The sequence below is a fragment of the Lactuca serriola genome, chromosome 1 (assembly GCF_051521515.1).
Source record: "Lactuca serriola cultivar US96UC23 chromosome 1, Lser_US96UC23_V15, whole genome shotgun sequence".
NCBI classification, from domain to species: domain Eukaryota; kingdom Viridiplantae; phylum Streptophyta; class Magnoliopsida; order Asterales; family Asteraceae; genus Lactuca; species Lactuca serriola.
In genome coordinates this window covers 61,322,069-61,332,715 of record NC_136408.1, presented here as the reverse complement: position 1 = coordinate 61,332,715, position 10,647 = coordinate 61,322,069, and the positions used below count along the sequence as shown (strand labels likewise).

Here is a 10,647-nt window from a genome sequence, read left to right as displayed (position 1 = left end):
TGGATTGTTTCCTTGAGACACCTGATTTTACCATTTTGAAAAGAATGTTTGAAGAACTTGTAGAAAAACAGAGTGCAAGAAGATGAAGTTCGTCTTGAGAGTTTTCAGAAAGTGTAAACATTTCTTGGGAAGAAAAAAAGGGTTTTATAGTGGCGAATTAAAACTCATTTCATTCTACCCTAAGTTGAGTCGGGTAAAACAAAACATTTGTTTTTTTTATTTGAAAGCAATCTCAGCCATAGATCATTAAAAGATTTATTTTATTTTTTTTTTAATTTTGGAAAAGCACTTGCATTTAATGAAATGCCAGTCCCTAAACCATCACGTTTGAAGAAAGTGTGGTGAGGGAGTTAATTCGTTGTATAAAGGAGGAATATGTAACGAATTTGACGTTTTGGGGTAATAGGAAGCGACAGTTTAGAAGAAAAGGATTTCTTAAAAAAATATTTATTGAAAACTGTTCTTTTTGCCATCATACCTAAAATAGGTCTGACACAAGGTTTATTTGAAAAAGCAGAACTGAAACAATGATATGCTACATCAAGAATGCTTTTTTTGGAATGTTTTCTTATTTAATGAAGGATCATTAAATAGCACACAAAGTTTCAAGAATTTATGAAGTGAGAAACTGGTCAATGTAATTGCAGATTGAGACTCCATTGCGGATGCATCTTTTATCATTGCGGATGGATAGTTAGATGACTGTAGTAGAGAAACCAAGAGGAACACTTGAACAAGAAGTTAGTAACAACAAACAATAAGGACCCTTGAAAGATAGATATGATATTTAGTTGGGGTACAAGAGGGATACTGCGATTCATAGAATATACTGCGGTACACATGTTATACCAAAACTATCTATCATAAGTAAGTTCAATTGGGACCGCAACAAAGACCAAGTATGGTCTGTGGTACCTATTAAATCCAAAAGAATTGTGGTTCCGGATTCATCATTCCTAACATTTGTAATAAACTGTTGAGTTTTGTAGAGTCAAGTGCCTTTGTGAATACATTAGCAATCTCTTCATGAGTATGAACAAAAATTAGTTCAATGTTACCTTTCAGGATGTGGTCTTTGATGAAGTGATATCGTAGTTCAATATGCTTTGTCTTAGAGTGGTAAATAGGATTGTGAGAAATCGCTATAGCACTTTCAGAATCACAATAAATTGGTTTCCGCAACATTCTATAATTGTAGTCCTTAAGTTGTGTTTTCATCCACAAGACTTGTGAACAACAGCTGGCTGCGGCCACATATTCTGCTTCTGCGGTAGACAATGATACACAGATTTGTTTTCTTGATGACTAGCTGACAAGTCTTCCACCCAGAAATTGACATCCACCTAAAGTTCTTTTTCGATCTAGTCTGCATCCAGCATGATCCGTATCAGTGAATGCTTGTAGGCTGAACTCATTACCTGTCGGATACCAAAGACCAAGGGTCTTACTACCCTTTAAGGATCGTAGAATTTTCTTTGCTGCGGTCATGTGTGACATTTTTTAATCAGCTTGGTACCTTGCGCATACACCTGTTGCAAAGACAATGTCTGGTCGGCTTGCGGTGAGATACATCAATGAGCCAATTATTCCTCTATAATTCTTGTGATCCACTGATTCACCAGAAGGATCAGCATATATCTTATATCCAAAGGCCTTGGGGACCTTGGCCAAAGAGCAATTGTCCAATGAGTATTTCTTCAGTAGTTTCGTGGTGTATTTCTCCTGATGGATCAATATCCCTTGAGGGATTTGCTTTACTTGAAGTCCTAGAAAGAAGTTAATCTCTCTATTCATGCTCATTTTGAACTTGTTGGTCATGAGCTTAGCAAATTCATCCACTAACCCCTGATCAGTTGATCCGAATATGATATCATCCACATATATTTGTACAAGCATAAGGTGATTACCATTGGCTTTTCTAAATAAAGTGGGATCAATCACTCCTCTTTTGTATCTGGACGAGACCATAAATTCAGAGAGTGTCTCGTACCATGCTCCCGTTGCTTGCTCTAGACCGTAGACAGCTTTTTCAAGCTTATAGCAGTAGTCTGGAAATTCAAGACTTTCGAAGCCCAGAGGTTGCTGAAGATAAACCTCCTCTTTTAGTTCACCGTTGAGAAAAGCACTTTTCACATCCATTTGATGTACTTTGATGTTCTTGTGAGTTGTGTATGCTAAGAAGATTCGGATGGCTTCCATTCGTGCCACCGGAGCATACGTTTCATCATAGTTAATACCTTCAAGTTGACTATACCCCTTGGCAACTAGCCTTGCTTTGTTTGTGACGACCGAAACAGATTCATCCAACTTGTTTTTGTACACCCATCTAGTACCAACTTTAGTTTGACCTTGCGGTTTTGGAACGAGTTTCCATACTTTGTTTCTTTTGAATTCTTCTAGTTCTTCTTGCATTGCAGATATCCAGTCTGGTTGTGGTAATACTTCTTTGATTGTTCGGGGCTCGATCGACGACATAAATGTTGCATAGTGACAATGATCAGATAAGTCTTTAGAAGAGGGAGTCTGGATTCCTGCAGATGGGTTGCCACTGAGTTGACCCGGTGGGTGGTCCTTCGTCCATACATGTAGACGGGATTGTAGATAATCAACAACGACGGTAGAGGGAATATCATCAACATCGGAAGATTCTGCGGTTGGAGATAGCAGTTCCCTAGATTTGAGAACAGCCTGCGGAGTCATCTTGGACTGTTGGAGCGAGATTAGCATTTTCCATTGGAAGAGGTTCCCCCTGGATTGCTGATGAAAGATCCTCTTGAGCGTGTGAAGGTTCCCCTGAAGTGTTGGAATTGTAAGAACTCTAGGGTAAGTTCTAGTGTCGATATTCTCTATGTTTTCTTCATCCGAGTCCAAAGAAATGTTTGATGGTTGAAATCCTCTATGGAGAGGGATTAGAGCAACTTCTTCTAAAACTGGAACCTCGATGGTTGTAATATGATCCGGAGTTGAGTTTTCCCCCTCAATCGGCGAGGTGGAAGTGTTAGTTGATACCTCATCGGATGGTGTAGGAGTAGATACTTCAGCATGCTGCATTTGAGCTTCAGGAGACACAAGAACTTCAAAGAGCTTAGCAGTTTCGATGGGATCGAAGAGATCATCATAGTTAACTTGAACTATGTTCAAAGGACCCGAAGAGTCAGGAACATCACATTCCAGAATTGCTTCGGTTTCGATGGAGGGAGCAGTGTTGTGGACATAAAAATCATCAAACTTCACATCAAAGCTTTCAATTATTAGTCTCGTATGTCTTATGAGAATCCTATAGGCTACTTTGTTTGTTGAGTAACCAAGAAAGATGCCTTCATCAGATTTTGGTGTGAACTTGTTGAGATGATCCATGTTGTTAATCACAAAGCATCTGCACCCAAAGATATGGAAGAATCGAACGTTGTGATTTCTGTTGTTAAGGCCCTCATATGGTGTTTTGCTGAGACGTTTGCACACAATGCTTCGTTTATGCACAAAGCATGTTGTGGCCACTGCTTCGGCCCAGAAATACAGAGGAAGGTTGATAAAATTGAGCATAGATATGGGTGCTTCTACCAGATTACGGTTCCTTCGCTCTACTATTCCATTCTGTTGTGGGGTGTATGGAGCTGAAAAATTGTGACTTATGCCCTTGGAAACCAGGAAACTATTGAGATGATGATTAGTGAACTCGGTTCCATTGTCACTGTGGATGCGACGCACTTGAAGTTTGATTTGAAGTTCTATCTCCTTGATAAAATTGATGAGTACTTGCAGTGTTTCTTACTTGAGTCTAAGAAAGATGACCCATGTGAAACGAGTGAAGTCATCTACTATAACCAAGATGAATTTCTTATGGTGAAGACTGGCTACGGTGGCTGGACCGCAAAGATCAATATGAAGAAGTTCTAGTGGTTCTATGATTAAGGAATCAATCACCATAGGATGATTGTTGATATAACCAAGATGAATTTCTTTGGACTGTTTGCCACACTCACATGCAGGGCAGAGAGTGTCATTGTGATACTTAAGAATAGGGAGACCTCGGACAAGTTCCCCTGTGACTAGATTGTTGATATAACTGAAATTGAGATGAGCAAGCTTGCGATGCCAGAGCCAATTAACTTCGGATATGGCTTTCGATAGGAAGCAAGGTTGCGGTTTCCCGATGATCGGAGAGACATCCAAAGGATACATAGTACCTTCAGATCTGGATTTGATCAAGCAAGTGCTCCTATCGCTTTTCATTATGTAGCAGAATTCGTTATCAAATTCAGCCTGATGGCCTGCCTTACATACCTGGGCAACACTGATGAGATTGTGTTTCAGACCTTCTACATAGGCTACCTTTTGGATAGAAAAGTTTCTAGTAGCAAGAACACCATAACCTCAGATGATCCCATTCGCATTATTACCGAATGTGACGTTACCCCCGTTACAAATTGGCCTAAAATCCCGAAGGTATTCTAACCTTCCAGTCATGTGCAAGGAGAAGGCACTGTCGATCAACTATTCTTCTTCTTGGTCCTCCTTGCATAAAGCCTAAGAATTGAACAGTCAGTTTAGGCACCCAAACGAGTTTGGAGCCTGGGGAAACAAAAAAATTTTAATTGATGCATGATACGAGGTTGCAGGGAAAGGTTTTGTGTCAACTTTTAGAACTAGTCCTGGGTGTTTGAGATTTTTTGGAGTTTTGTGAGATTGAGAAAAGATACAAGGTTTTTGAAAAGAGCGTGATTTTATATGAGAAGTAAGCTTTAGACACTGACATTTACAAACTGGACTTTTGTCATTCGTTTTGACCTTTTGTTTAGTAAGTGGTCTTTGTGAGGAAGTATGCTTGTGACCAGTCCGAGGGTTGTGAGGTCTGACAGTAGGATTTGAAAAAGTGGATTTCACAGGTGTAAGAGCACGTGTAGACCTTTTGAGAAGTGAATTCTTAAAAATTTGATTTGACTTTAGGAGTGCTGGAGTTGGCAAAATACCCTTCCATTTTGATTCATCTAAGGAATAGATTTGAAAACCATTACTTCAAAAAGACTTTACTTTCTTTTAGGTTGTGTCAGATGGACTTGGAATGAATTTAGAAACTGTACATTCCTTTTTCTTTGTTTTCTTGACTGTAGAGTTTTTGAACATGTAATTTGAGAAAACAAGTTTTTCTGGACTTCTAGACTTAGGAATTTTCACAAGTTGTTTTTTTTTTTGGATGATTTCCCACTATTTGCCACGGGATCGAATTTCTTCTTTGAAAGCCTTTTTTGCTTCGGTTTAAGGAGAACCACAGTCAGTTACATTTAGTTGCGGTTTCCTTGAAACAATTGGTAATTTTGAAAAACGAGGACTTGATTCATCCGAACTAGAGAGTTCAGGATTCAGGGAACATTGACCAACTTCAAAGTTTTCAATTCGTAATTCATGATGTATTGGCTGGATAGTCATAATACTTTTGACTAGGGTCTGCGGTTCGGTGCCTTGAACAACCGCAGAGTAAGTTTGAGTGGATACATTGGTGTGACAATTGATGGAAGGTAAATGGACAAACTAAGGTTCATGACTGCAGTAAGGGATACTTCGGTTTGATGAAAGTGACGGGAAGTCCATTGAGACTTCGGGACCTTCCAAGATAATTTCCTCATCTGTGATTGATGAAGTTTGAGAACTGGGAATAGTTGTGTTGTCTAAAGGATTAGAAAATTCAGGAAGAATTTCCTCGATAACACAATTGTTACTCATATCATGAAGTCTACCAAACTGAGCTTCGATATCTTAAGGAAACGTTTTGTTATTGACGGGAAACAAGAATTCATGGTCTGGAGGGATGTAGGGACGGTCCTTATTGAATCGGGGTGATGAGTCCATTGCGGTAGAGTACCCATTGGACCAACCCCAATTGTAGCTATTATTAGTAGTCCCATTGTTAACAAGATTTCAGATGGCTTCACTTTCATTAAACAATTGTTCTATTAAGAGATTTAAATGTACAATATCACTCTGAGCTAAATCTCTCTGATGCAATGCAATTTCTAGTTGTGTTTCACTCAACATTCTTGCATCTTTTTCTAATATTAAGTCCTTTTCTAACATAGCCATTTTGAGTCTTTTGTTGTCCGGTCATCCTCTTACGTGAAACATCTCCTGGGATGCAATGTTCTTCTTATATAATGTTTTGTTATAGCCTGTAAGGACAGCAGCACAAGTGTCATTAAGGTTGTCTAAGAAGGGCTGACGGTCATGCATGCTATAATTTAGAGTTTGGATCATAAGTTTTACCTGTTCGACGATGCTGAGTGTCCCATCTTTCGCCATATAGCAGTAGTTCTTCTCCTTCGTTGTAGATCCATCCTCATCAGCAGTTGCACTCATACAGATCTTTCCCTTTCCCTTAACATTGTTGATGTCCTCATCCTCATCCCCTGAGGACCAAACCTGATGGTCTCTTTTTACTTGAGCAACATATGCTCTTCCTTTTTCCCTTTCTTCCATCTCTTGAGCCATTCTGAGATAGAATGCTCTATCTTTAACTACATTTGCCTTGCAGTCTTTGGCAAAATGATTCTCTTTGTTGCACTTGTGTGAAATCACAACATCTTTCTAAAGGAGTACCGAAGTCCGTAGTTTGGATGGACTGCGGTACTTCCTTGGGTTCATTATTTTGAGACTGCGGTGGTGGGTAAGGTTTTTTAGTGAAACGGGAGTGATTGTTTTGAAAGTTAAGATTGTGGTTGAAAGGTAGTTTGTTGTATTGTTGGTTCTTTTGGAATGAAGGTGGTAACTGATTGACTTGTTGGCTGACGAGAGCAATTGCATTCTGAAAATTCTTCTTCGTCGTCATATTCTGAGTCTACTTCGTATGACTGCTGATGGTTGTCATACGTAGTGGGGTATGATTAAGAGTGAAGAGATTAACCCATGAGAGCGAGTGACCACCGAAGTCTGTACATTTTTTGAGTACCGTAGGCTCTTGAGTTTGCAGTTCACCGTAGAGCTTATAGAAAGAAAGAGAGTGGATTTTTCTATCCCCTTGGACAATCATTTTGGCAGTTGTCTAGTGTGTTCCTAAACCATTTAGGAACTGAAGATTTGTTTCATGGTTGCTTCGGGTTGTGCCAGCATTGGATAGCTTTATGACTATCAGATAAAACCTTTTAAAGGAGTCCTCTAAAGTTTCACCCACATAAGCTTTAAAGTTGTTAAACTCATTGAGTGTGGTAGTAAGCTTTTTCTCTTGAGCTTGTTCAGTTCCTTCATACAAAATTTTTAGAACATCCTAGATATCCTTTGCAGATTTTCAATTTATGATTATGTCGAAGTTGTCAGGCGCGACTCCACAACAAATCTCATAAAAGGCAATAGCGTCATTTTCCATTTTGTCAAGATCGTCCTATTCTGGATGTGACTCCGTCAGTTTGTACTGGAGTAAGAATAGGAACATGAGGCCCTTCTTCTACAGATCTCCATATGTCTCTTTCAAGTCCCCTTAAATATTTTTCCATTCTTTGAGACCAGTGATGATATTCATTTGCTACAAGTATTGGTGCTCTATTAGAACCACCAACACTGTTTGATACATCGAGAGATAATGCCTGTGCCATATTTCCTTGTTTTGAAAAAGAAATTTTGTTGTTTTTTTGTTTTTTTTTTAATGAAATGAGCTTCAGTGATATTGAGGGCCTTTTGAAAATTAGAGTTTTGCTTCAAAAGGCAACAACTTTGGCTCTGATACCAATTGTTGAGAGAAAGCCTTTTGAAAATTAGAGTTTTGCTTCAAAAGGCAACAACTTTGGCTCTGATACCAATTGTTGAGAGAAAAACTTGAGACACACTTGAACAAACGTTAGAACAAGTATAGCTGTAGAATAGTTAATCTCAAAGGATCATAAAAGCTCAACAATAATAATAAGTTAGAGTTAAATAATTAGAGGGTTAGGTGCGGAAATGTAAGGAAATATAAATGGCAACGGGTGTTATAACAAGTATACACATAAGTAAATTCTTAACAAGGAATGCATTCAAACCAAGTTAGTAAATGAGATCAAACTTAGTGATTAAGTCAAGAATGACTTGCTCCGAAGAGAGATGATATTTATGATATGGTGAGTTTGGAGAGTAAGAAAGAGATGGGAGTAATAACACAAGATATGCATTTTAAAATGCTAAGTGTTATCAGATGTGTATTCAGTTAAGAAAGATTGAGTTCTATATATTGAGAGACTCAAAGGTTACACTTGTTCATCTATCTAAATGTAGCCATGCAAGGCATACTGGATAAAAGAGAGTAATCTAAGAAAAGCAGATAAAAAGCTAAACTAAGAAAACTAGATAGTAAACTACTAATGATGATGGCTTCGGATGCGGTTGCTGAGGTGGCATGACTGCGAATGATCAAGGGGCTGCGGTAGGTCAAGTTTAAGAGGGCCACTTTTATGATTTAACAACGCGCCCGAAAATATTGATTTTATAAAATCTGTATCTTCAGCATACGATATCCGTTTCTAACGTTCTACATATCCACACGACCATCTCGACGAGTACTATAAATTTATTTTTGGTTGTTTTAGCTGATTCCGAACTTATTTTTAGCCCACTATTTGTAAATATGGGATATTCAAAATGATTTTACAAAAATCATAACTCTCTCACGCAGGCTCTGTTTTTGACGATCTTCGTCTTGTTATTCTTATACTGAGGACTACTACAAATCTCCCTTTTGGTGATTAGGCTAAAACGCAACAAATCTCCGGAGAGATTATTTTACGCCACACAAACTTGTACACGGTAGAACTTTATAACTTTAGAAAATCATAACTCCTCCATATGAAGTCAAATTTTTTCAGAAATTATATTTTAGGAATCGCATTAATGTCTACAATCGGAATATATTATAATTTATATAATATAATACAACTTTTTGTGTGCCTAATTTTTGGCTTTATTGCAGTTTGGGTAACTCATCCATATGAAGTCATCTTTTTACGAAAATTACATGTTTAGATTATTACTTTAGTTATTCGTTGAGAATTCGATTGTTGGTTGAGACCGAGCTCTGAGAGTTGTTATAGTGGTAGAAGTGCAAAATTCCACATAATGGGTATAAAAAACCCAAAATAATAATAATGTTTCATACTGAACTTTCCACATATATCTTGAAGCAGATTAACGTGGAAATTTCAGTGTTACTTTGGTGTAGATTTTTTTATGTCTTCAAGTTTGATCTATAATTTTGTTTTTTTTTTCATTGTATTTTTGCAGTGACATAAATTTCAACTCTTGGTTTTTAACTGAATTGTTGATGGAGTATGACTTTTTTGAAAATTAAGTTTCTAGCTTCGTTATAAATTACTAGAAAAATATTATTTTGGTTGGAATTTTCTACATCTTTGAGTATTTACATAATATTTTTCTAATTTACATGTTACATAATATTTAAAATTCAACTTACAAACAATATTTAAGATTTTTGAGTAAGCTCGTCCATTTAATTTTACACAAAACTAATATAAAACAAAAACATCATATTAAGTTTCATTTTATATCAAAAATAATAATTCCATCATTATATAGAAATTAAATTCTTTTCTCCCAAATAAAGATCAAACAATAAACATTCACACCCAGTTTCTCTCACACTCAATAACTGATTATTTAAGCACATTGGAAATCCTTCGGAACATTCTTGCTACAAACATTGAGAAGCAAAGTGAGAGAGAGTGGCACATTCAGAACGACCCCAAGAATATTAGCCTTGATAGCAGTACAAACGCAAACAGCAGCTTCAAGATCAACAAGGCCTTCGATCAGGCTACAACATGGCTTAACTGGTGGGTGCCCAATGATAATACCAATTAGACTACCAAGAACATTAGCGCACACACCTAGTTTCAGGATATCTATTGGACAGGTTGCTCCAGATTGATCAGGTTTTAGGGTAATGCCAGGGCAGGTGGTGCAACCACTAGCAAGTGCAAAGAAAAGAAGGTTAAATGCAAGAAAGAGAGCTATAGGAGTGTTGGTGTTAGAACCCATCTCTAGGATATAGTGAGTGTGTGTTTAAAGAGAAGATATGGTTTATGAATGTTGATGGGATTAGAGTTCGGAGTTGTGGATGTTTATATAGGCCAACACCGGTAATTAATTAGAATTCTAAGGCCCTCTAGAATTTTATAACAATAAATTTATGGGCACAACTATCTATACTTTTTTTTCTTATCTTATCCCCTCTATCAGTAATTTTTAGGTAAAATAAATAAAAATGATACGTTATAGTTCTTATATATATATATATATATATATATATATATATATATATATATATATATATATATATATATATATATATATGTATGTATATATTAAATGAATATACATTATATTTTAAGCTTGATAATTAATGTATTGAAGAATATTAAAAGAAAGCCAATTAATTATCGAATTGTCAGGTAACAAATTATGGATATTTTGATATATATATATATATATATATATATATATATATATATATATATATATTACAAGAATATACATTATATTTCTCTCTCTATCTTCATATCTCCCTCTCATATATTCTTATATATATATATATATATATATATATATATATATATATATATATATATATATATATATATATATATTATATTTTAAGCTTGGTAATTAATAGGT

General features: G+C 36.5%; 1 protein-coding gene across 1 annotated transcript; it reads right to left on the bottom strand.

The window, feature by feature from the left end:
• Nucleotides 1-9,630: 9,630 nt before the first annotated feature.
• LOC145068849 (putative lipid-binding protein AIR1) lies at nt 9,631-10,011 on the bottom strand. The gene has a single exon (XM_079015826.1). It carries the CDS (start codon nt 10,009-10,011, stop codon nt 9,631-9,633), a length of 381 nt encoding a protein of 126 aa, XP_078871952.1.
• Between the last annotated feature and the right edge of the window lie 636 nt (nt 10,012-10,647).

Excerpts from the sequence above, each read along its gene's own strand:
- LOC145068849 (XM_079015826.1), bottom strand. The coding sequence starts at position 10,011 with ATGGGTTCTAACACCAACACTCCTATAGCTCTCTTTCTTGCATTTAAC.